This window comes from Lepidochelys kempii, chromosome 3, assembly GCF_965140285.1.
Source record: "Lepidochelys kempii isolate rLepKem1 chromosome 3, rLepKem1.hap1, whole genome shotgun sequence".
Classification (NCBI taxonomy): domain Eukaryota; kingdom Metazoa; phylum Chordata; order Testudines; family Cheloniidae; genus Lepidochelys; species Lepidochelys kempii.
The window spans coordinates 148,780,162-148,806,262 of record NC_136382.1 but is presented as its reverse complement, the minus strand read 5'-3'; the positions used below and the strand labels follow the sequence as shown (position 1 = coordinate 148,806,262).

At 49.7% G+C, this 26,101-nt stretch overlaps 1 protein-coding gene across 4 annotated transcripts in view; it reads left to right on the top strand.

The window, feature by feature from the left end:
- XPO5 (exportin 5) overlaps nucleotides 1-25,680 on the top strand; it is a 38,069-nt gene extending 12,389 nt beyond the window's left edge. For 3 of the 4 annotated variants that reach the window (XM_073338468.1, XM_073338467.2, XM_073338466.1), the window contains exons 14-33: nucleotides 65-193; nucleotides 959-1,074; nucleotides 2,028-2,183; nucleotides 2,931-2,972; nucleotides 3,616-3,705; nucleotides 5,287-5,486; nucleotides 6,341-6,440; nucleotides 7,473-7,654; nucleotides 13,493-13,593; nucleotides 15,230-15,326; nucleotides 15,849-15,985; nucleotides 16,833-16,930; nucleotides 17,784-17,830; nucleotides 18,471-18,565; nucleotides 20,772-20,837; nucleotides 21,501-21,583; nucleotides 22,456-22,563; nucleotides 22,775-22,912; nucleotides 23,107-23,271; nucleotides 23,903-25,680. In XM_073338468.1, coding sequence (XP_073194569.1) covers nucleotides 65-193; nucleotides 959-1,074; nucleotides 2,028-2,183; nucleotides 2,931-2,972; nucleotides 3,616-3,705; nucleotides 5,287-5,486; nucleotides 6,341-6,440; nucleotides 7,473-7,654; nucleotides 13,493-13,593; nucleotides 15,230-15,326; nucleotides 15,849-15,985; nucleotides 16,833-16,930; nucleotides 17,784-17,830; nucleotides 18,471-18,565; nucleotides 20,772-20,837; nucleotides 21,501-21,583; nucleotides 22,456-22,563; nucleotides 22,775-22,912; nucleotides 23,107-23,271; nucleotides 23,903-24,046 — 2,294 coding nt within the window. In that variant the 3' untranslated portion in view covers nucleotides 24,047-25,680. The other variant, XM_078852245.1, reaches the window with a different exon arrangement.
- The last annotated feature ends 421 nt before the right edge of the window (nucleotides 25,681-26,101 follow it).

The window sequence follows — 26,101 nt, the reverse complement described above, 5'->3', positions numbered from 1 at the left end:
GACACTGAAGGGAAGCCATTTCCAATATCTGAACCTGACTCCTCAAATCCAATTCCCTTGGCAGCTTTCCGTGCCCAGCAGGGAGAAGTCATGAGGATGGCGTGTCGCCTGGACCCAAGGACTGGCTTCCAGATGGCTGGGGAGTGGCTGAAGTACCAGCTGGCAGCTCCTGTGGATATTGGACCCATGAACTGTAAGTTGCCTGAAGAGCAGGAGAGACAAGAGGCTCAGCCTCCCCCTGGAGCCCCAAACAAGCTTCTGTGTGTGTCTTTTGAAGCCACACCTCTTAAAATCAACTAGGTTTCCAGGGTCTCTGCAGGAAAAATCCCTCACTGCCTACTTAAGCAGCCACTGGTCGAGAGTCTTTGACTGACAGGAAAGCTCCTTCCTTCCCCCAGTTCCTCTCACTTGTATCTTTCCCATGAAAACAATTTCAAAGTGAAAGGCCAGACTTGACTGGATATGTCCTTCCTGTAAAATGCAGCCAATCTCTGTCCTGAGAAATCCAAACATATCTGCCTCGCAAAGGCATCTGTCACTTACATCGCTCGTCCTCCACACAGGCCACTTGCTCCCTTTAAAATCCCATTTAAGTGAGACCCTTCCTTTGTTTTCCCTTCTGCTGTGGTTTGTTGGAATCACTTCCTCTTATATTTCAGGGATGTTTGTGATCCAGGAGCCTCCACCTCGATGACAAAGCAAACAGCCTTTGAGCACCATTTAGAACCTACCTCCCATGCTTGCCTGCTGAAACCTTCTCCCTAGTGGCAAAGGGAATAGAGGGAAAGGATAGGAGCACTCATGAGTGGGTGGTTCAGATGTCCAGCAAGATTTCCCTGAGTGTGGGACTTCGCAGAGGACTTTCCAAGCTGGCATTGTGCTTGGGAGGAAAGGGGAAGCTAGACATCTCCAGTGTCACAAGTGCTCCAATCTTCTCTTCTCTTCTCTCCACTCACAGCTAAGACTGGGGAAGGTCTCTGCTCCATCTTCTCGCCTTCCTTTGTACAGTGGGATGCTATGACCTTCTTCTCAGAGAGTGTCATCAGCCAGATGTTCCGGACCCTGGATAAGGAAGTACATACCCTCTAACTGCTGTTTGCGTGGTTTCTGTGTTTCGGGTTGACATGGGAGGTTGCTGACTGTGTTGCTTTTCAGATAATATTTCCCAAAAATGCTAGCTTCCAGCAGCAAAATACAATAGTGCTGAAACTCCAGCTGTCAGAGGAGGTCGTAGTTGCATTGGGGAGTGGTGATCTTTTTGGTAGGTAGGGCCAGTTCCACTGTGGGCTTTGAATGCCAGAAAAGTGCTTTGGATTTGGACACTATTCAGTGAGGAGCCAGTGCAGTGATTAGGGTCCCAGGTGATCTCTTCAGAGCAGCCTGTATAGTTGGGAGAAAGAGTCTGTTTTAAGTGGTAGCTCTCTGGTTTTGTTGTTCAAATCAGCTTGTGTTTTTTGAGGCAAACGTGCACACACGGTGGAAGAGAGAAGTGAACAGCAAAAGATGAGAAAAATGCAGCTTCTCTCTGCTATTTGCAGTGCATTAGCTGGAAAAACACAAGTGCAGTGCACTGTCTTTATTTGCCAGTTAGGGTCTGGCCAGTTTTTAATCAGGATTGGGCTGCTTGGGCATGCCATTCTGGTCACAGCAAAGAATTGCAAGGGTTGTTTTGTGCTGGCTGGTTAAGCCTGAGACTTGTTAGCCAGCAGGCAAAAGGAGAGCTGGGGAAGAGGTGGGAGGAAGTGGACACCCTAGACAGGCAGTAAGAGTTGGAACCTCCGGTTGTTTCCAGACATCTGTAGAGACGGTGATGCTGTCTGTTCCCTCTTTCTTGCAACAGTAATTGCGCATAAATTAAAATGAGCTTTGCCACTTTTAACCCACTTTGGGAAGACTTCACCCAAGGGTGCTATTCAGCACAGCAGCTCCCTGGCCAGGCCCTGGGAGGAGACATTGGAGAGTTGGTTATATTTCACATCGCTGACTGTTGCTTTCTTTCCTTTCCCCCTCCCCTTTTATTCTTGCAGGAGATCCCAGTGAATGATGGCATAGAGCTGCTGCAGCTTGTCCTGAACTTTGAAACAAAGGATCCTCTCATCTTGTCCTGTGTGCTCACCAATGTCTCTGCACTCTTCCCGTTTGTCACCTATAGGCCAGAGTATCTACCCCAAGTCCTCTCCAAGGTAGGTGTTCTGTAGGCCAGTGGTTCTCAACCAAGGGTATATGTATTCCTGGGAGCATGCAGAGATCTTCCAGGAGGTACATCAACTCATTTACATATTTGCCTAGTTTTCCAACAGGCTACATAAAAAGTACTCGCAAAGTCAGTACAAACTAAAATTTCATACAGACAAAATGAGAAAGTAAGCAATTTTTCAGTTATAGTGTGCTGAGACACTTTTGTGTTTTTATGTTTTGTAAGCAAGTAGTTTTTAAATTAGGTGAAACTTCGGGATACGCAAGACAAATCAGACGCCTGAAGTGGGTATGGTAGTCTGGAAAGGTTGAGAACCACTGTTGTAGACTACTCTTTGATCAGATAGCCTCTGAGTGGAGTATTAGTACCACATGGCCCTTACATATTTTAACTAATCCTCATGAGACCCTGAGGAGAGGAATTATCCCTCCTGTTAGAAGTGGGATTAAAACTGAGGCAGTGAAGTGACTTGTCCAAAGACAGAGAATCAGTGGAGGAGTCAGATAACCTGGATTTTGTGATTTCCAGTCCTGGATTTCAACCACTAAATGACACACTCTGTCTCAATAAAAGCTTTATTTTATATCATGGCCTTGGTGCACTGGGAACTCATACCCTTCCTGAATAAAGGGGTTTCTGCTGGCTTGGTGAAGTCACACCAATATCCTGTGCCTAGTGTTCCAGAATGAATGCCAGATATTGATGAGTGACTGCCTTTTCCTTTGTCCCACAGCTATTCACTGCCGTCACTTTTGAAGTTATAGAAGAGAGTAAGGTAAGTCCATACTCCTTGGGCACAATATGCTATAGGACTTGCATCAGGTGTGCCCTATTTGAGAAGCATATTGATGCCTGAGACAAGGTCTGAAGTGCGCTGCAACTAACTTCTCAGTCGGATCTGTCCTTGACAAGGGGATACCTAGACACTTAAATCCCTTCTTCGCAGTCTTAGCCAATAAGCCTTGGCTGGTGGAAGCTTGGGAGTCATTTAGGGTGAAATTCACCCCCAAGAAACAGTCCAGGATATAGCCATTTGGGTATTTGTGCAGCCGGCCTCTACTTGGGAGTGACTTTCACTCACTAGCCACCACACGTACCCTTCAGTGGTTGGCCCGTGTGTGGCTGTGGTTGGTGTTGGTATGGCTGCTACCCCTGGGTGCATGCTGGGAACCGTAATGCAGTAGATGAAAATCAGTTGCATTCTCATCCCAGGAGTTGAATTGGAGCCCAGAGGCTGGGGCTTCCAGCGACTCCTCTGGGAACTGGCATTAACTGAACTCTTGGAATGCACGAATGGAAGTGTCAGTTTCCCCTGGTCTCCACAGCCCAGAAAATTACATTAATGGATTTGGCTAATGGGGAGGCCTTGGGTCTGTCTGGGTTTTGTAGCTTGACCCTGAATTTTGTTGTTGGTCCAGGCCCCAAGAACTCGGGCAGTGAAGAATGTAAGAAGACATGCATGCTCCTCGATCATAAAGATGTGTCGGGACTACCCTCAGCTTGTCCTGGTATGTATATGTACCTCTCTTCCAGGGCACCACTGCCCCATCTTCAGCTGTATTTCTGGGGATGGGGGATCTTCAGTTCCTCTGCCTCAATCCATTGTTTTTTTTCCAGGGAGACTCTCCCTATTTTGACTCGAATGGGACTGTAAAGCAGAGAGTGTTCTGCTGCACAGAAAGTCAGCCGACTTCTTCTCTTTCTCAACACTAGAGTGATACTGACTTGTTTTTTGTTTTTAAATATATTGCAGTAGCACCTAGAGGCCCTGATCAGGACCTGGACCCTGTTGTACTGGGCCCACTAAAGATATAGAGCAAGGCACAGACCCTGCCCCACAATTTACGATCCAAGATGCCGATCAACATCTGAAGTGGGGAAAGGGAGTATTCAAGTCTCTAACCATTTTATAGGCACATTTGTTATATTTTATTTATTGTAATATCAGTTGTGCCCTTAGTTGAAGCCATTAGCCCTGGCTGATCTCTTAGATTTTGCATCAGAAGTGGGTCAGGAGAAGGGACGTGAAGGAGCTGGGGAGGATATTGGCTTTCTGGATCAGTCCAGGGGGAGTAAAAGAGAATATAAATACTGGTTGCTCTTTCTGCTTGATCCCACCAGATCAGACTCTTCTACTAGCTTCACTGAACCAGGAAGCCTGCAAACTCTGTTTGGGCCCTTGGCTCCAGCAGCACTGGTATTTGATTGCTAGGGGACCAGGGGAGCTGTAGTTAGAGGAGCATTGAATTGTCAACCTGTTTTAAGGAAGGGAACTGTTGAGGCCTGAAGGATAATGGATGGCATTCTGCTCCTCTTGAGGATCCCTTCGGTTGCTGGAGGCGTAGCAGCTGCCACTCACTTTGTGGCTACAGATTAGTCTCTATGTTGTGGCAAAACACAAGCTGGTGCTTTGAAGGTGCTAATTGGGGTCGTTTAGGATTCCAGCTTGTATTTCAGTACAGCTGCCAAGAAAGAGTGGGTTTGTCATCATCCATCCCAAAGGTAGCGAACGCTCCTTGATGCTTGTACAAGCTTCTATGCTTGTTCCTTGACGCTTGACTTACGAGTAGAGTAGGCAAGCGAAAACTGAACCACTGCAGTGAGGATAGACCATTAGCTTGGACAATCAGGTTTTCTTGGTTAGACTCACAAGGGTGGGAGCGGAGAGATGTAAAGTCCTGAACTCTGAAATTTGAGTGCCTAGAGACCAGCTCACTTCCTTGCCATCCATGAAAGACTAGAGCAATTTGGGGTTTAGACCACGCTGTGATGGTGCAGCTGGCTGAGGCAGCAGCGTCTACCCTGATCTCAAACATTATTTGCCATGAACAGTGGAGATCATTGGAGTACCTAGGGGAGGAAGGAAGATAGAGGAGCAGGGTAGAAACAAGGCTTTGCCAGCCTTAAGGAAGAGGCTGGAAAGATCAGGGTAAGGGAAGATCAGAACAGGCCCTACTCATCCAGCTATTTCCTGCATCTTGTGTGTGGGAATACAGTACATACCAATCTGTCTCTTCCCCCGAAAAGTGAGTGCAGCATCCCCAGTCAGGTGGGTGAGTGACAATGTCCTGCTTGGGTCTTTGTTCCAGCCTAACTTTGAGATGCTGTATAACCACGTGAAGCAACTGTTGTCCAATGAGCTGCTCCTGACGCAGATGGAGAAGTGCGCTCTCATGGAGGCCCTGGTCCTCATCAGCAACCAATTCAAGGACTACCAGCGGCAGAAGGTTTTCCTGGAGGAGCTCATGTCTCCTGTTGCCAACCTGTGGCTCTCTGAAGAGATGCAGAGGTACTGGGTCCACATTAACCATTCCTGAGCTAGAGCTGAAGATGGTGCAGAGATTCCAGGGGCTAGTATGTGCCTCCCTCTAGAGAATGTGTGCAGCAGAGGAGCATCGCTTTGTGCCTCCTGTGTTTGCTAGCCACAAGCCCTCTGCACTCTTAAGAAATTTGGCCATGCTTTGAGTCCCTGCTAATAGCCTAGGAGATGGAAAAGCTTCTTGGTGTGGAGTATATCTAAACAGCATATGCTGGGAAGGGGTATGGGGCCACAGCACTCTCCAAACCTCTGACAAAAAGGGGAGTCAAAATATCCCCTTCGCTGACCTCCTGGAGAAGCCATGTGTGCAGAGCTGCTGTCCTCTGCCAACACCTGGGAAAGCTGCCACGCAGCAGCTAGAAGCAGAATTACTGAGCTTTGAAAGGTGCAAAAGGGCTTCTCTGGAATATTCCTTAACTGAACTGAAAGAGGTGCTGGGCTGTAGGTGGACTGTGCATGGGGATATTCGGAGAGCGGTTTGTTGGCTTGTTTCTGCAATTCTGGACCAAGTCAGCAGAGCTCAATGCGGAGAAGCAGACTACAGCTCAGCCTGTTTCACCAGCCTGGCCTGATCTTGGGTCACTTGGCATTGATGAGGCCTTGTGTACAGTGAGGGGGTCAGTTTCATTAAACTGAAAGGGGAAGCTAAGCACAATTGTTGAGGGCGGTCACCTTGAGTTCACCTTTAAGATGAATTGACTGACTGTGGTGAATAGGACTTTTGACTATCTGTGCTGGGACAGCATTTATCACAGATGCCAGACTCTGCTTAAAGGTCCTCAGTGCTTTTGATAATCCCAGGCTTGCTCGTTTCTGCCCCTCAGAGTCCTATCAGATCCTGAAGCTTTCATCTCTTACGTGGGTGCTGACAACAAAATCACTGATCCCGTTTTGGAAGATCCCAGTGGCCTGAACCGATCTAGAGTGAGTATCCATTACCTGGGGAGGCTCGGTCTTTGGAGAGTGGCAAGTAATTCCTCTGCCTTCTACACATGCTCACCTATTCTGCCTCTTGAATAGGGCCTTGTGCAAGACCTGTCCTAAGCATGCGCCTTTTGTTGAACCCAGATCACTACGTCGTTCATACTGCAGAATGGCGGATGGCTTCTGACTCTAGCTCAGTGGACATGGGTCACGTAAGAGAAGCAGGATCATGTCTCCCGTTCCCCCATCCCTGTGTGGTATATAGAATCCTGTAACCCTGCAAGGCAGGAGTCTTGCTGTATTCCTCATGCGGTAGTTCACAAGCCTTTGTGCCTGGTATAGCTCAGGCTCTTCTTGGAGCAGTCTGTTTTGTGGATGCAGTTGGGTTAAGGCCGGATGTTTTGGGTAATGTGGTGCAGTGAATTGCGATTCCCAAGTGAAGCATTCTGGAAAGCGTGAGACTAAGGCTGCGTTGCGTGGCGTGGCATGTAACTCAAATACTCACCAGGACCTGATGTTGTATGAGAGGCTAGCTGCAGGATGTCTTCGCTGCAAACTGGTAGTTGCTGTCTTCAGGGTTTGGTGGATGTGGAAATGCCGATGGTAGGACTCTGCTTGTGACAGACACTAATGCGGTTTTAGGCAGTTGCAGGAATGTGGAGTTTCTGGTCAGTCCATGATGTGTGCAGGGAAATGAGACAGTGATGACTTCAATGTTTCCTTTTAGAGGGTGCCCCACGTGGTCATTTGGACTCGGCGAGACCTTCTGCATTGACACTGTGTGTCCAGTAATAAGCTCCTGTGCCATTCCTGCATGTCAAGGGGTTCTTGCAAACTCTGGAAGGTATCAGGATAGTGTGAGGGATCTTCTCATGCACACGTTCCCCCGAGGCAGCCCCGCCCTCTGGGTTGGGCAAGTGGAGTGCCATCCCAGGAGAAGGGCTGGGGGAGAGGGTTCTCTCTGGCCTTCTGTTGCTTTTGCTTGCACCCTTGCTAAGAAGAGTTCTCTCCATGTCTTTTGTTTTGCTGTAGATAAGCTTTTGCGTGTACACCATTCTGGGAGTTGTGAAACGGGCTCGTTGGCCCACTACCCTGGAAGAGGCTAAGGCCGGAGGATTTGTGATCGGGTGCATGCCCAGCGGCAATCCGATCTACCGTAACCCCTGCACTGAGCAGGTCCTGAAACTTCTCGACAACTTGCTCGCTCTCATAAGGTGGGTCGAGTTGACGTGACACCAGTTATGCTGACTAAACAGTCTCTGGAAGTGAACCTGCAATGTATGTTGTGTTCTCTGAGCGTGTTCTCCCATTGAAGCCAACGGGAGCACAGGCTTGGGCACCTGCACCAGTGCTGTTCCCGACTGTTCTCAGTGGGGAATGGGACTGGGGAAGTGAGCCTTCTCCACACGCACAGCCCTGGCCCATGAGATTCCATTAAAGCCAATGGGAGCTCAAGCTGGGGTTGCCTCCCCCACCTCCACTTCCACCTGGGAATGTGTCCAACCTAAAGCTGCCTCCCTGACTAACCAAGTATTTCTCAACTAACATCTCTGCTCTGCCTTCAGTCCCCACCAGGCCACCTCTCCAGTCACCACCAGAGCAGGGCCTGCTCTCCTGGCGTCCAGTGGGAGTTTGCTTTAGTCTCGCTTCAGTACTAAGTTGAGCGTCTTTGATCTGGCTGCCTGAAGCGTGATCTGCCATTGAAACCAATGGGGGCTCATGCTAAGGCTCTTTCTGTGCCTTGCAGTGCCTCCTCTCGGTGTACCCGCTGGGAGTCTGCATCGTGTGTCTGCAGCTTAGCCAGGGTGGAGGTGAGACGAAGGTGGTTCAGGTTGGGTGGGAGGAGGAGTTCTGGATTGTGCCGTTCCCTCACCCGGTGATGCAGTGTTAGGAGAGTAACAGCTCTCTGAGCTACCCCTTGGTGGATTCTCTGTGACTGCCGATAGGGAAGCATTGCTAGGCTTGGAGCTGGCTCTCAACCTCGCGCTGGCCAGTGATGAGTGTAGTGTATGAGGCCGTTCCCCCCCTTCTGGAGCTGGGTGGCAGGTGGGAACAGTGTTTAATCGCTACATAGCTTTTCAGCACTCAGCTCTATGGGGATGAGGCCCATGTAGGGCACTGTCTAGCCAGGTTCTTAAAGTATGAGTCACTGACCAAATCAGGACAGTGCTGCTGCAGTTGTGAAGAGCAGGGAGGGGTAAGTGTATAGTCTTGGCCCACTCAAGCAAATTCCTCTTTACAAGGTGTAGGCTGAGCACTTTAGCCTATTGTGAGTGTTGAGCTATCCGGTTGCTATTGATGCAGCAGGGATGAGATTTGCCCTTTATTCGTGAAGGTGGATGATCCCATGCGTCAGTTCTCTTTGCAGGTTGTGAGCTCTCTGGGCAGACAGTCTCATGCAGAGTTTCCTGGGTGCTGAGCACTTCATCAGTGTATGTTTATATGGCATCATGTCTCTGAAATCCACCAAACCAGTGTCCAAGTGAGCATTCCCACTCCTTGAAGCAGGCTGATGGCTGAGGCTGAGTGAGCTGTTTGCCTTTACAGTCATTGCACTGCCAGTACCAGGCTAGTACTTAGTAAAGGCTTTAGGATACATAGAATCATAGAATATCAGGGTTGGAAGGGACCTCAGGAGGTCATCTAGTCCCACCCCCTGCTCAAAGCAGGACCAATCCCCAATTTTTGCCCTGATCCCTAAATGGCCCCCTCAAGGATTGAACTCACAACCCTGGGTTTAGCAGGCCAGTGCTCAAACCACTGAGCTATCCCTCCCCCCAAGGAGGACCTGTGTGACAAGCCTAGGAAACTAAATTCCACCCTTGTATGTCAGTAAACTCCCATTGTACTGGTTCTAAAGAAGCAGAAGCTCCAGTATTTGCTCTGTTGCTAGTGCTCCTTCTCCAGTGCTGTGGAAGTGGCTCCGCTGCTGTTTTCTGTGGGGATGCACCAGCGTTCCCATTAAGACTTTTCTGCCCCATACTGATGGAACCACTGGTTTTAGGCATGTCTGAGAAGTAGATTGTAGCATATTGCAGTGGCTTGCACTTGATCCTCAAAGGCACCCTCCCTTTCCCAATGGAGTTCTCGAGGCTGGTGCTGCACCTGGAAGAACTGAATGGTTGAGATTTTGAAAGTGACCAGCCTCCTGCCTTTTACCTTACTTTGCTGAGCACGGGAGGTGAGGTCCAACTCTGTATGGCTGCCCCAGTCTGCAGGATGCAGGGATTTCTCTGTGGTTGCTCTAGATTTGCAAAATTACACATAAGCAGCATTGGAGCTTCCAGGAAAGGGTAGAGCTTGTGTTGTGCTTCTCTCTGGAGTTGTTTCTGCTCTCCCAGTGTGTATGTCCCCTGCACTTGTCTCCTAGGGTACCTGTTAATGTGGATGTCACGAGGGGCTGTGAGGTCTGGAAAAGACTGTGTGGGGAGGTACAGTGTAAGGGCAAAGCGTGGCTGCCTGGAGTGGTAATTGCAGGATCAGGACAATAGCTGCCTTATTGTTGGGATCGATCATTGCTCATAGCACTGTGCCAATAGGCCAACTACCTGGGAGAATCAGCCAGCTTCTGCATGGTTAATGTGCCACTGAGGAGAAGGGGCTTATGGTAGGAGCTGGGAACTCTTGCAGGATGGATTGGCTGACTTGAGAGCGACTGGATCGGTAGGAGGCAGCCACATAAATTCTCCTGAGCAGTTGAGTTGAACTGTAAGTAAAGAAGCCTCTTCGAAGCAGGACTGTTCTCCAGTGTAAATGGTTGTGTTTACTCCTCTCTGGGTGTCTTGTCTCATCCTTTGTGCCATGTATGGGAGTAGATAGAGGCTGTGAAAACACACAGTAGTCACAAGGTCTGTGCTAAGGTAAGTAGTATGTGGAATAGGTCCTCAGTCTTGGCCATGCCTTTAGGGAGATGGCCAGTGAGCTGATACGGTAAATAGGTAACTTCTCTGAGGCAGTCCGCGTGCATGTTGAGGGGCATAGATAATGTAATGTAACCTCAGCTGGCCAGTTCTTTTATGCCTGACCTAACTTGCCTTTCGCTGTTTTGGTGGTTGTGTGAATATTTGTTGAATGGGCTTGAAATTGCTCCATTAATTACTTGTTGCTTGCAGCTTGTTGGCCAATCATTTCCCTTATCCTCTGGTATTTTAGTTTATCCAGCTGCTTTTGGCTTCTGGTTATCTTTATTTCCTGCCTGGATTTGAGCCTGAATAACGGTGCCCCCGGCCTTGGACATGATCTCTGCCTCTGGAGAAAGGGGAGTTTTCTGGAGTCAGCAGCTGCACAGACTGACTCACCCAGCATCTTCTATGCCTGGGATCTGTTCCTGTTGCATTAGAAACAGGCTTATCGTGTGCCCTGCACAGCCACAGGGCTCTTTCTGAATCCATCTTGACAAGATACTGCTTTTATACAGCATCCGTGTCCTTGGTGGATCAGGTGTACAGATATATATATAATATGCTCTGGGGAACTCCCTTTTTTTCCAATATGGGAGGCTCTGAAAGGCGAATCCTATGGCCCAGAAGATTTAGTCTCAGCACAGGAGACACTGCCTGCCTGTTGAGCGGAGCTCTAACTGTTTCTCTGAAAACACAGCCCCCGTGCCCTGCCATATCCTTTCCTTGGGTCTTTCCTATATTATAAATACATCTATTAGGAATGTCCTTTTTATGTTTTTTCTTTGGTGATGAATTCCCCAAAGGCCTCTTTGCCCTCTCGATTATGCTCATGGGTCACATTTTGATCTTGTCGTACGCAGTGGCTGAATTCTACCATACACGGTGGCTGTGCTTTCATGAGGAGCAGCAGATCAGCCCCTCATGTAACCTGTTACTGCTGTAGCTTTGCTGAGCCATTAGCCGGGGGAGATTGACCTTTATCTGACTGAGCATCTGCTCGTGCCTCTGCCTGTGATATAGCAGAGGTCACACAAGATAATTTTTGTGATCCCTTCTGACATTAAACTCTATGGCTCATGCAACTCTACTACCAATTTAAGAAAATGTTCTAAGATAGGACCCAAGACAGAGGCCTGTGAGATGTGATACTCTGATCCTCACCGGACTGTCCAGACAACCTCTTTGGTCAGCATAATCTTCCAAACCCACCCTGCTGCAGGACTAACCACCAGCTCCATAATCCTGAGTTTGGAATGCAATATGGCTTAGTCAGCATCCAACCACGTCCCTTTGCTCCAGCTGTTATTAGCATGAAACAGGCTGGAGAGACACACGAGGTGACTGTTTAAAGATGATGAAGCTCCTTTGGCTGGTTGTGCCACATAGCACTGCGTAAGTGGTTCTGTGTAAGCCTCCGATAGGGGTATGTAGCACTCTCTGAGCCTGTAAGGCAGCATTTTCCAAATTTGTTTTTGAAAGCTGAACCCTTGTCTATAATTTGCAGCAAGCGCTGGTGTAAATCTCCCCCACAGTAGTCTGCCACACGCCAAATGTCTGTGCGGCCTCTGCTTAGCAGTAAAAGTTCTGTGGTGCACTTTGGTCTGTTCCCATTTCAAACTGGGTTAGATCAAAGCACACCAGGGAACTTTTAGTGCATGGCAGGGGGGACCACATGGGTAATTAGTGTGCAGGGGGCTACTGCAGGGTAGATTTACACCTCAGCTTGTCATGGACTAGCTGTTCATGTAGACAAGCCCAGAGTCCCCTTTCAGGGAAGTAAAACCAGTCATGACCTCCTTTCTGCCCCACTGTGTGGTGTTAAAAGCCTACCCAAAATGAGTGGTCCGTCAGAGTAGATTGTTTAGACCTTCATGTACTTCCTCTGCTCCCTTATATGCCTTGAACAGTGAAATAGTTAATAATGGTTACAACTAAAATATCATCACTGGCATCTGTGTTAGCACTCATTGAACTGAATGGGATAGTTCACACCTCAGAGCTGTGTTTGTTTCAGGCTCTCTGCAAACTCAGGCAGAGATTGCTGCATCTTTTGTACTTGGGTCATCTCTTTGAAGGTTTTCTTCATGACGATAGCAGCTAGAGACTTATTTAAACAAAAAAAAGAAAGCTGAGACTCTGAAGAACAATTGAGGCTTGTCTGTGCCCCCTGCCCCCAGCTAGTCCTTCACACCCCCCAGGGGAGCGCGCACCCCACTTTGGGAAACGCTGCTCTAGGGGGAGATACTGAGTTGCCCTTGATCACCTCTAGCAGCAGGTACAATGGCATTGCAGTTTTGGAGGAGGCTGTTGGGCCGTTTGGCTGCAGGATTTATGCTGTGTGCAGCTGTCGACGCCCAGAGTGGAGGTCTGAGGTCTCAAAGGAGAGAGGTAGGTGAGAGAGACACCCCCTGCTGAGACAAGCTCTGAGAGTCACTACTCTGACTAGTGAAGGACCCTTTTTGGCCTGGATGGCAAAGAACCACCCACCCTTGGCTGAATTGGGATCCATCACAGAGAGGTGACAGTGAGTGGCTATCTCCTGGTTATGCAGAACTCTTCCCTGCCGGATGCATTGTCCAGGGGGCATATGTCTCTGCCACACTGCCACTTGTAACATGTGTATATTAGGCTGTTGTGCTCCCTAGAGTTCCTCCAGTGCCGCCTGCCACTCTGGGGACTGTGACCCATCCCTGAGGTGCAGCGTGTGTATTTCGGAGCTGGGACAGCCTCTCCCTCTGCTGGGCCATTGGGTGCAGAAGATCTTGCTGGAAACAGAATTCATGTCTGTGGGGTTTTTAAATATATTCTCTGGCCGCGCTGGCCAAGCTAATGAGCTGTTGCCAGTGTCGACTGGAGAATTGTTGGGAGTCTTTGCTGCTAGCGCTCGAAAAGGGTGGGGTGAACGGGTGGGGAATGTGAGGGGGCAGCTGGGAACTCCAGGACAGAAGGTGGAGTCTCTCCATGTCTCTGGAGTATGAGCTTCCCTGATGTTTTCCCAGGTGGAGAAGGGGGATCCCATGCACAAGTGCTTGGTCTCACCTTCCTCAGCCACAGAGGAGCTGTTGACAGGCTGAAGGTGGAGGATTCCATTGCAAAGCAGCAAAGGGGCTTGACTTGCATGAGTATAAACTACTTTTCCTTCTCTTTCAGGACCCACAACAATCTCTACATGCCAGAGATGGTGGCTAAGCTGGGGGAAACATTTGCAAAGGCTTTAGATATGCTGGAAGTGGAGAAGAATGCCATCCTAGGTAAAGACAGCCAGCTCATTTTCATCTGAATCAACCTTCCTACCCAGTTCACCAGCAGGAAGTGGTAGCACAAACCCTCATCTCCCTATCTCGGCTGGGGGGGCATTACAGCTTCTTGGCAGTTCATTCCCAAAAGAGGGACTGAGCTACTCATGTGTGTCTGTCTGTCAGCTGCATTAATGTTTCCATGTATACACATTTGGATCTGTGTGCTCCCATAACTAGATCATTGTTCCACAGTAACACTGCCTGCCATAGGAGCAGAAATCTGCCATCTCGGCATCCTCAGTAGAAATCTGGCCCCTGCCATTTGCCTTTAGTCATTATAAGCAAGGCCCTATCAAATTCACAGCCATGAAAAACGCGTCACAGACCGTGAAATCTGGCCTTTTATGTGCTTTTACTCTATACTATACAGATTTCATGGGGGAGACCAGCAATTCTCAAATTGCGGATCCTGACCCAAAGGGAGTTGCAGGGGGATCACAAGGTTATTTTAGGGGGCAATCGTGGTATTTCCACTCTTACTTCTGCACTGCCTTCAGAGCTGGGCGGCTGGAGAGAAGCAGCTGTTGGCTGGGTGCCCAGCTCTGAAGGCAGTGCCCCGCCAGCAGCAGCGCAGAAGTAAGGGTAACAGTAATGCAACCCTCCCCTACAATAGCCTTGCAACCCTCCCACCCCAACAAGTCCTTTTTGGGTCAGGACCCCTACAATTACAATACCGCTAAATTTCAGATTTAAATAGCTGAAATCATGAAATTTACTGTTTTAAAAAACCTGTCAGTGTGAAATTGACCAAAATGAACTGTGAATTTGGTAGGGCCCGAATTATAAGTAGGTTTTCAGAACCTCATCCAACAGATTTGGGATGCATCAGGCATGTTAATATATGAAGTGTTCTGTGTAACCAGGGAAGGATGGTCCTGGGGTTAAGGCACTGGCCTGGAACTCGGGAGATCAGGGTTCAATTTTCGACTCTCTCACAAACTCACTGTGACCTCATCAAGTCACTTCATCTCCCTGTGCCCCCCATCTGTAAAACAGGGATAAGCCTTCCTCTCTTTAGGCTGGAAGCTCTTCAGGCAGGGACTGTCTCTTCCGAGGTGTTACAGCACCTAGGCCACTGGGGCCCTGCTGGAACTCTAGAGGCTACCATGGTGCTAACGACTTGCACCCAGTGAGTCTGGCCAGCCCCCAGGACAGCAGGTGACTATTAAAGAGCCCACAGGGGCTGTTGGAAGAGGGGTTGCAGAACTGGCAGGTTCTCTTCTGGCCTACTTTGAAAGGCTGGCCCTGTCAGCCTATCCAGAGCAGTGAAGAGGGGCTAACGGAGCTGTTGGAAGTTGCACACGCTTTTGCTGCATTTCCCTAAGCTTAGAGAGCTGCCACATGTATATAGTGGGTATGTCCAGTCAGCAATTGTCCAGATGTGGGGGTTCTGTTGGGTGTGTGGTATTGGTGTTGTAAATGGGCTGGCTGCCTCCTAGCCTCGCTGCTTGGTTCCACGTGATCGTGCTGAGCACCTCGCTCTGTGCTCTCCCAGCCACCAGGCCTGGCTTAACTGGGGCTGCTGTGAAGGTGCTGTAGGATGGTTTGAGGTCTGTGGTTGATATATTCGATTTTCCTTTCCCTTCAGGCCTCCCTCAGCCTCTCCTGGAGCTTTATGACTCTCCTGTTTACAAAACCATCTTAGAAAGGATGCAGGGCTTCTTCTGTACCCTCTATGACAATTGGTAAGATCTCCCTCACACAGTCACTGATCAGCTGTAACCTGGAGTGGACCATCCTGGGGAGGGGGGATGGCATTCTGACCTCAGCTAGCAGACAGCTTTCCATGTGTGTGCACTATGGTTTTTTCTAATATCCAAGTGACCATGAGCAGTGATGTAACACAGAGCTCCTGTAACCCACCAGACATACCTGGTGTGCAGCTGCCAGATTAGCAACACAGGCTGGTGGGTCTCCTGATAACGCTTCCACTGTCTGCTTGTAATACCCTGACCTAGTTTGCTGCTTGTGTCCTGTTTCAGGGTTAGTAACATCAGCACTTGGGAATGCTTGGTGCTTAGATACTTCAGGGATGGTCCCTCTGCACATTCCTGAGAGAGGTATCCCATAGTGAAACTTCCTGTGGGCTTTATGTAGCCACAAGGCAAACACATCTCCAGAGTGGAGCCCTTCCAGCCTTTGCTACCATGGGAGGCATCGCATCTGTTGTGCAGCTTAGCTCACTTATACCTGGCTTTTCATTGTAGTTTTCACATCCTGGGTAATGCCGGCCCGTCAATGCAGCAAGACTTCTACACTGTTGACGGCCTCGCCAGCCAGTTCCTCAACTCAGCCTTTGTTAACCTCAACAATATTCCCGACTACAGGCTGCGCCCCATGCTTCGTATCCTTTGGCTGTGGCCTGAAACCAGCCCAGCAACCACTACAGAATGTGGCAGAAGGCTCCCTTTCCAAAACTGCTCTGGCTTCACCGTCCCTCCCCCTCCTCCCCAAGGCTGAGCCAGTGGAGGGAGTAGGGAAGTTAGATCAAATTAAATAAATCCTGCCTCTGCCCCCCTTATATTGTGGCTAGGACTGTTCCGCTCTGTTTAGTGGAGTGTGAGCAGGTGCACCTCGAAAGGCACTGCAAAAAGTGAAGTCAGCACAGATTACACGTGCAAAGAAGTTGCATTGCCCTGGGCAGCGGCAAGAAGGAGGGCCTCTCTGCCAACAAGTCCAACCTACAACAACCTTTGGGGGCTAGATTTCTCAGGAGGTTGGAAACCGGGTAATCTGGTGACTGGTTCCGACTGGCTGTGTGCAATGAGCTGTGGTGCTCAGTTCGGTTCCCAGGGCACAGCTGTCTACATTGCAAAACTGCAACACCACTTGGCACTAATTGTTCCCTTTCTGGGCAGTCTCAATTGAACGGCCTTCACACACTAAAAGTGGGGCCTCCAAGACCCAGGTCAGGGCTGCTGGGAAGGTGGGCTAGAGAAGCCTGCTGGGCCGCTCTGTGCAGTTCCTGCTCTGACTTCAGATGCTGGTACTGGTGTGAACGGTTCATTGGTGGTTGTCAGTCTGTTTCAGCTAAGAAGCAGAATGCATGGGGCTCTTCCAAGTATACGATGGAGCACTACACGCTGGGATCTGCAGTCTTCATGCTGTATGGTTGTCAGCTGTGTTGGTGCACTGCAGCCTGCCCTGGCATGAGACTTGAGCTGCATAACTTCCTTAACCAGCCCATGCAGGTGTGTTTGTGAAGCCCTTGGTTCTCTCCTGCCCCTCGGAGCACTACGAAACCCTTCTCTGTCCCATGCTCGGCCCACTCTTCACCTATCTACATGTGGTAAGAAACAGCTTTTTCAGCAGCCCTCCAGCCTCATCCTTAGCAGGGCTCCAAAGCCCAATTACACAGGGAGCAGAGCCTAGAAATTTGACTTTGGCCACTTCAGTGTGTGGAGTCTGGATTCCAGATATCGTCTTGCCCAGTTGCACCCGCTGTGCTGGTGTGTTAGAGTTCCTGGCTGTGAATTTCCAGGCTTGGGGATGTGAGCCCCCTGTGGTCTTCAGTCATTTGAATCTCTGTAGCCCTAGGCCCTTGGTAAAGCTGGGTCTGCACTCCCTCCTTCTCCCTTTCCTGGTAGGTAGCTCTGTAATTCCTAGAGCCAGCACAGCTACATCAGCTTTCCAGCCATCACTAGGCCTGTGGTTCCCAAACAATGGGTTGTGCCCCAAGTGGGGTTGCTCCATCAGCAGATGGAGTTGTGGTAATCCCAAGTGTGCTACAAAATGGCGTCCCCTGAGCAAAAATGGCATCCTCCACACAGCATGCCCTCACATGTACCCTCCATGCAAGATCTTGCTGTGTGGAAGCTGCCATTTTAAAATGGCATCCTTCATGCTGCCTGGAGTCGTGGGAAGCAATACATCTGCAAATGGGTTCATGCAGGGAAAAAGACTGGGAACCGCTTCAGTAGGAGTTTTTGCTGGGCTCCTGCCCTGTTCAGGGGGTGGGGGAGCTTTGAGAGAGGTATATTTAAACTTCTTTTGAGTCAGACCAGGTTCGTCACAGAGCCATGTCTGGTGGCCAGGGTCCTGCCCTGTTGGCTCTGCGGTCTGGTGAATGGTGTTCAGAACTCTGTACAGCGTTACTGGGATGGCTCCTTGAGGTTATTAAATCTTATCTGGTATTTTTGCAGAGACTGTCCCAGAAATGGCAGGTCATCAGCCAGCGGAGCATACTTTGGTAAGGGATGTGGACTGAAGGAGAGGCAAGGGGTGGGAACCACATCTTGGGATTCTCATCTGGTCTTTTGCCTCCAGCCGGCAGCACTGAGGAAGGGAGTAACCCTCCAATAGCAATATCTGTGAGCTCCGGCGGGTCGTGTCCAGCCCTCCTGATTGGGATGGGAGCACAAGAGACCACCCCCCGGCCCCAGAGAAAGGGAATCAAAATGGAGGTGGTGCTGCTGGGCCTGGGGGCTTGGACTCCTAGTCTGTGGGGAGTGTGAGCTGTTGAGCAGCTGCCTGAGGAGTGACTGTTCCCTCCAAGCCTGCAGCGCTGTAAGGGAAGATACCCTGAAAAGGGAGACACCACCCCTCTTGATGCTTCTCCGTGATGCTTCTCCGTGATGCTTGATGCTTCTCTCAGTTCCACAGTCTCTCTCTCGTCCTCACTGGGAAGTGAAGATCTTGGTTACTCTTTGGTCATGGGAGAACTTGCTGCCCTCCACTCTTCTGTTAATCTGGGCTGTGATCCAGGCCAGAAGCCTGGCCAGCTGAGTCGTTTGCGCCATGTATATAGGCAAAGCTAGCATACTAAGGTGCTGCCTCCCTGGTCTCAAAGTGCTCCCCTAAACTTCCCACCATCTTATTTTTCTTTTCAGCGAGGAGGACACGGCAGATGACAACCCTGAGTCCCAGGAGATGCTTGAGGAGCAGCTGGTCAGGTTGCTCACCCGTGAAGTCATGGATCTTATCAGTAAGTGAAACAAGCTGGTTGCAGGATGTCACAGGGAGAGTCCTGCCCTGGGCAGGAACACGGGGGTTGCCAGACTGCATCATACCTATGGTGTAATGGCCAGCAACGGAAGGCAGATGAGAGAGAAACTGCCCCCATGAAGATCTCATCTAATCCCTAATTGAAATCAGTTTACAGCCTAAAGCAGGAGGTTTATCTTCCTTCCAGTACGTTTTTCTGTTAGCATTAACTATTAGAATTCTGAATATTCTTTGTATCCATGTAGGAGTCCAGCCCCTCTTTGAGTCTTGCTGAATTATTGATTGGTGTCTGATGGGGTACATGTGCTATGTTTCCTTGTGTGTGGGATCAGGGTGGGGGTGTTAGCCCGAGTGCATTGGCACCACCAGGAGCAGAGTCGGGCATGGCCAGATCATCGTCTTTCTGCTGGTAATCACATCCCTTCTCCCTCTGTGATGAGAACATCTCTCTTTCTTTGGCAGTCCCCTTTAATTAGCTCCCAGGCTTTCACACACCCCAATCCAGAGTTTGAGGAAATTTATTTCCACATAAGAATTACACCGTGTGTGAGAGCCTGACCTTGTGAGTCATTTCCTAATTAGCCTCACTCCTTTAGGTTGCTGCACCCCAGCCAGGATCCTGGCACTGAATAAACTTGCTCCAGTGCCCTTTTCACTGCTCAGGATTTCTGAGACAGTCATGTACCCTGTGAAGCCCTGTGACAGGTTCCCCACAGGGTGCTACCTGGAACTGGGGTGCCACTGAGCCCCCCTGCTCCACCAGCCTGGGCTCTCTCTTACACTGTACTGCTGTGACAAGCTGCAACACCCTCCAGGCTTCAGCCTGCACTTTCCCCAGCATACACACAGGTAGGGACACACCCAGCTGCAGTTACATGCATACAGGCTCTTTGGCCAGCCCCTGCATGGGAAAACTACAGCTAGGGCATCTACCAGCTTCTCAGGCCCTCACCCCCTCTGGAGTATAAACCCAAAATTGTACTGTCTTGTGCTGCACAGGAAACTGTACAGCATAAGCTCATAAAATTCGCCCCCTCCCTCAATGTTGAGAGGAATATGCAACAGCCTTTTGCCCTTGAGTTATGATTCCCACACATTGGTTTAGATAAAGCAAAAATAAGTTTATTATCTACAAAAGATTGATCTGTTTGCTGTCACTTATAATCTAAGTAGATTACCTAGAAAATAAACAAAAACGCAAACTAAACTTAATATACAAAATGGATTGTATATGAATAGCAATTTCTCACCCTAAGAGATGATACAAGCAAGCTACAGATTCTTAAGGGGCAAGCTGCACTTGCGGGGATTCCAAGCTGTAAGCGTGTTCCATTCACAGGCTAAAAATCCCTTGAGCCTGGATCCAGCACTTCCCCCAGTTCAGTCTTTGTTCCTCAGGTGTTTCCAGGCATCTTGTGTGGGGAGTGAAGAACGCCAGACAATGATACTCCCTGCCTTATATAGCTTCTGCATATGGCGGGAACCCTTTGTTTCAAAGCTTGGTCCCCAGACCAGTCTGTGGAAAAATACTGACATCCCAAGATGGAGTCCAGCATCACGTGGTCTGATCACATGTCCTTGTAGAATCATAGCAGCCATTAGGAGATAAGATTCTCCAAAGGCCTATTGTTTTCCTAATGGTCCATTCCCCACCCACTGTCTAGAATGAAAGCATGTTGTCTAGTCGGCGTTCCCCAGATGAATAATTACATTTGAAATGCAGAGACCTAGTCAATATTTATAACTTCAGATACAAACTTGATACATGCATACAAATAAGATACTCATATTCAGCAAATCATAACCTTTCCAATGACCTCTCACATGACGTATCTTCTGTAAAATACATCATAACTCTATCTTAATCCTATCACAGTAATATCACTATGAAGCATATGGGGTGCAGTATCACAATCCCCCTCTCCAGTCTGGTACTGCAGCGGGTTTGAGGATGAAGATGCTGTGATGAAGACACTTGAACATTCTGCCCCTTAGCCCAGTCTTCGGCCTCACTTCCTGGCTCTAATGTTGCATTTGGCGTTCCTCAGCCGTTGTGCAGGGAACAAAGTTTGGGGCGTGTTGGGGGAGAACAAAGCAGCAGGGTCCCATGAGAGTGAGCAGGATGATCCGTGTAGGCTCTGTGCTGATATCTCCCCCGCCCTCCTGACCTGTTCTTGTGTTTGCAGCTGTTTGCTGTGTTTCAAAGAAAGGCACCGCTGAGCATAACAGCTCTACTGCTGCAGATGGAGACGGTGAGTATGTTGCCTTGCTGTATCCGCTCTCCACTGCCGTGCATACAGACAGACCCTTCCCATCTTTAGGCTGGCCTTTCAGAGAGACTGTGGCTTTCATTTGAGGTTCTGCACAGTGTCTGATCAGGGTCTCCAGCTCTGCCCCTGGTGGAGCTCCTCTCTAGGGCTCAGGAGTCCAGTCTGAGCCTCATGAGTCAGAGCTACCCATACTGACTTTGCAGGTAACTCTGCAGGAACCCAAGCGCTGGGGAAGTGTCTGTGATTCTTTGTCCTGTGATGGTGAGGCTTCCTCCTCCTAATCCCCTCTCAGCCGGATCTTACCTCTAGGATACAAGATGCCTTTTCCACCCCAGCATATGAAGCAAGCCAGCTGCTCCAACCGGTGCTCTGCAGGCCTTGTTGGCATGAATGGGACAGTGGAAGTTGACCCCAATGAACTGAGCTGGGGTGTCTGGTGAGAGAGGCTATCTGCATGGCCTCCATCCTAGCTGGGTGAGCCATAGCTAGGGGATGCTCTCATCCACACAGGCTTGCTTGGAGGTGTTTCTCTGGTGGGCTGAGGTGTCGACTCCAGAGTGTCAACAAACTCTAGAACCAGAGTGAGCCTTGCTGGTGTAGGAAGGGAAGATGGTGTTCACGCAGTTGCTTTTTCTCTGCTTGTAGATGATGAGATGATGTCCACAGACGTGACCCCACCTTCCAGTGCAGAGCTAACTGAGCTGGGCAAGTGTTTGATGAAGCAGGAGGTAAGAGAGTGGAGATGCTGGAGGCCTCTCCCACTTTCTGTACCCCTTGTACTTTACTGTAGTCTGTCCATGCTCCCAGTGCAGCTGTCTAGTCTGTGTATCCCCTGAAACAAGAGACCCCTGTAACAGAGGGAAAGTCTGTTTTAAGGGCCTCACCAATCATCCTGGAAAGTGCTAAAGGGGGAGGAGAGAATAAGGATTCAGGCTTCTAGTGCATTGCAATCTGAGTTGATGTATGGTCCATGCTAGGAGTAAGTCCTTTCCTGTAGTGTTGCCTGCCTGGCCCTGCCCCCTTTTCTGGGCCCTGCCTTTCAAGAAGAACTACTTGGAGCAGCTGATTCTTCTGTAACATCTGCCCAAATTAGCAGTTTTTGCTCAGGTCGGAGCAGAGGTGGGGGTGCTGGGAATTCTCTGTCCTGAGGCACTGGCCCAATCCACTTTACTCTCCTCCCCACACTCAAACTCCTCCTCAGATATGCCCCAGAGTTCTTTGCACCGACTCCAAAGTAGCAGCTAGTGTGAGTTCTTGGAGTGTTCTGGTGTTTGTTCCTGCCCACTTGCAACTGCCTGACACCTTGCTTCAGCAGAGACTGGCAAATAGGAGCAGACCCAGACTCTGTGGCACCTGCAGGCTGACCAGGTACATGCTGACCCTCTCTCATGCACAGAGTGGAATGCAGTGTTGCCTTTGGGGATAGTCAGGGACCTCAGCATGCTTCTTGCCTTTTGTTGGAGCATTAAGTAGGGTGCCTCTGTTAGGAAGATATCCCACCTGGGTTCGTGTGAAGGCACCCCCATCAGGAACAAACCCTTCAGCCAAGCTGAGAAGTGCTTCCACTGACTCGTTCTTTCCTCTGCCTTCCGCTTTCCAGGATGTCTGCACTGCTCTGCTGATCACAGCCTACAGATCCCTCTCTTGGAAGGACACCCTGTCCTGCCAAAGAACCACCACTCAGCTTTGCTGGCCACTGCTCAAACAGGTACTTTCCCTACAGGGGACCATTGGTGGAGGGGGCAGAAATGGAAGCTCTGAGTACTGGTGGTTCCTTCCCTTCTGACCCCCTAACCTTCATGGACAGACTCTGACTTTGGTCTGGATGGGAGCTAGATGTTTCCTTCAAATGGACTGTCTGGAGCAGGCCTGGCTTGTGTTAGTATCTTGGTTCCATGCTGCTGTTGTCTCTCCCCTAGGTGCTCACAGGGAACCTGCTCCCTGATGCAGTGACCTGGTTCTTCACCGGTGTGCTGAAAGGGTTGCAGACACACGGACAGCATGACGGCTGCATGGCAGCTCTTGTCCACCTGGCTTTCCAGATCTATGAGGCTTTGGTAAGGAGCTATCGGGAAAAAAGGGGGAATCTTTATAGTGCCAGGTTTGATAGATAGTAATGAATGAACTAGTCCCGGGCCTAAGTGAGGAAGGGGTGGAGGAGGTAGTAGCCCCCTTCCTCTGTGCCATCAGGGGAAGGTGGAGGCTTCTGTGGTAGAACTTCTTTGATTGGTCTCTTCCCTTCTCCCTGTAGCGCCCCCGCTATGCTGAGCTGAAGGCAGTGATGGAACAGATCCCAGAAATCCAGAAGGAATCGTTGGAGCAGTTTGACTCCAAGCTTCTCAACCCAACTCTGCTGAAAGTGGCAGACAAGCGCCGGAAGGACAATTTCAAACGCCTCATTGCAGGCTGCATCGGGGTAGGCAACCGCTGAGCCCAGAGCAAACCTGTTTCCTCCCTGTGGTCTGGGCTCCTGAATCCTGTAGAAACGGCCCTAGCCAGCCCGCATCTCCCCTCAGCCCCTTTCCCTTGTCCAGCTCTCGTGCTGCTGGAATGTGGCTGCAGCACATCCTTCATAGTGTTTGTGCTGCTCTGGCTCTCTCCAGCCCTGGCCTGGGTGAGATGGTAACTGAGCACTCAGGGCACCTTGCGGAAGCTCTCCTAGCTGAAGGGCTGCTGGCTCGCTGTGTACAGGGCTCCTGCAGAGAAGGTGTAAGCACCCCTGGGCAGGGCCCACGGGTGGGTACAGAGCTTTAACCAGGACAGCACCATTGGGTTAAAAAACACTGGGTTCCTGTCGACTATGTGGTCACAGTCAGGACCCCATTGTGGCAGTGTCCATTGGCATGTACTGCAGATGCCAGGCTACTCTCCTGGAGACAGAAAAGAAGGGGGACATGAACTGGAGCAAAGCATAGCACCCGAGCTGGGTAATGACTGCCGTAGAACCGGAGAATGCCTGAGACACACTTAGGTGACAGATTTTCCTTTGGCGGAGTGGGTCTGCAGGTGCAATGACTAACCTAGGCCTGTCCCTCTATCTCCTGCAGAAGCCTCTGGGAGAACAGTTCCGCAAAGAGGTTCACATCCGGAACCTCCCATCTCTCTTCAAAAAGGTGAAGCCATCGCTGGAGACAGACGTACTGGAGAATAACGAGGATGGAGAAGGCCTCACTGCACTCTTTGAGCCCTGAGTTGGGGTACCTCAGCCACCCCCATCCTCACTTCATATTTTCTGTCTCCTCTTGTAGTAACCACATTAGATTCCTCTTATCACTGCTCCATGTGCATTTGCCTAAACAGAGCCCCCACTGGTCTCATCCCCATACCTTTCCTGTGCGGGGATGTGCCCTGAGTTCGGACTTGATCCAGCCTGTCAAGCTTTCCCTAATTTTCCTGTCGGATTTGCAGCTTTAGGCCTCAGCTTGTGTGCAAGATGAGAGCTGAGCACAAAGACTCCACTAGGTAGAGCCTAGTTATTTTGCAGCCTTGGGTCACTCGAACCCCACCTGCTTCTGGGCTAGTCCCTCAGGAGTTAGGTTGAACAGGAGAGGCAGAATAGTATCCCAGCGAAGATGGCACTCCCCAGCCTCACTCTGAAGGGAGGGAGCCAGGCTTCACCTGGGACGCATCACACTGCTGTTGTGCCCACCACTGGCTGTCCCCATCTGGTATCATCTTCAGTGTGACGACAGCAGAGGGCTTGTTTTCTGGTGAATCTCTTTCCCTCTTGGACTACTTGAAAGCAGCCCTAGTTTTCTCAGCTGTGATTGCTTTCCTGGCTGGAGGCTGCATGCTTGGGAGTGATACAGTGCCCTAGAATCTCCCGGAGTCAGTGTTCTCAGTCTGATTTTTAAAACACTGCTCCTCTCTGGAAGGAGACAGACGTCGTCGTATGTGTGCTCAGTAGATCTTACTCCACAAGGAACCAAATGGAAAGCTGGCTTAGCCTTATGCTAGTTTCTATCAAAAGCCCCTCAGGGCTGGGGCAGGAATGTCATGCAGCATTTCCTGTGGACTGGAAAATGACAGGTGCAGAGTGTGGAAAATCTGGACCAGTATGCCAAGAGCCTGTAAACCCTGAAGGGGATCAGCCCTCAGTGTTGCGCGGGGATGACAGTGGGCCTGCATTCTGCTTTAGGGATATGCAGTCTCCAGTATCACCGTTCTTCCTGAAATCTTGACCTGCTGTAGCCAGGGGTTGAGGAAGATGGGGGTTGATCAGGAATTTTACCATTTTAGCAGAATAAGGAAATGGGGACTGAGCTTTGAACCCTTCTGTGCCCTGTTCTGGTGGCAGTGAGGGTGGTTTAGAGTTTGTTACTTGAGGATCAAGTGTTGTGGCAGGAGTTGGGCTTTGTAATGCAAATTGTATGGTGGGGGAAGGTCTTTATCCAAAACGAGCTTTTATGGTTTGCCATCCAGGGGACTGCAGAGAAGTGTATTGGCTAGGCTGGGGCCTGGACGAGGGCCAGAACAGAAATCTTAGAATAGAGCTGGAGAGAACAGCAGGCTTCGGGAACACAGCGTGACCATCCCTGTGGCCTGAGCCCACTCATCCTATTGCCCTTGTTACTCAGTCCCTTCCACTCTTTGCCTCATAATCTTTTTACTTACTCCTGAGCTGAAGTGACTCCTGGCTTCAGCAGAGGCTGGTTGTATTTATTGTGTTGTGGTATTTTTAACATTGTGACTTCATGCTACAAACAAAGATTTTTTTTAATGGTTTTTAGAGCCTTCTTTTGTAGGAATATTAAATGCAAAGCTGTCTCTGGATTGGTTGTTAAACCTCTGAATGTCAATAAAGGTATTTCGGTTTCATACACAAGGTATCATGTCTGTCTTTATTCTGTGGTGTTCTCTTGTCCAGCTGATGGTGAGGCTTCCACACTGTGTATTTCTCCTCCCAACACCCATTTTTCACTCCAGTGGCAAAAGTGTTTCAGACTCACAGCACTGAGGTTAATGTACTCTCCGGGCTGACTTGCATCATTAGCCATACATTTGGGTGAAGATCAACTCAGAAGCTTAAGAACTGTAGTCTACGTTAAAGGTATCTAATTAAGGGGAAGGTATACATGACCTTTCAAGACCAACAGCTGCAGTTAAAGCCGGGGAAAAAACAACTACAGTTGCACCTAAACAAAATACTATCTCTCATTCATGTAACCACTGCAACCTAACTCTGCCTCCGTTGGCATACAAGAATGTATCACCGTCCTGAAACAAAGCAGTGCCTGGGGTGGTTC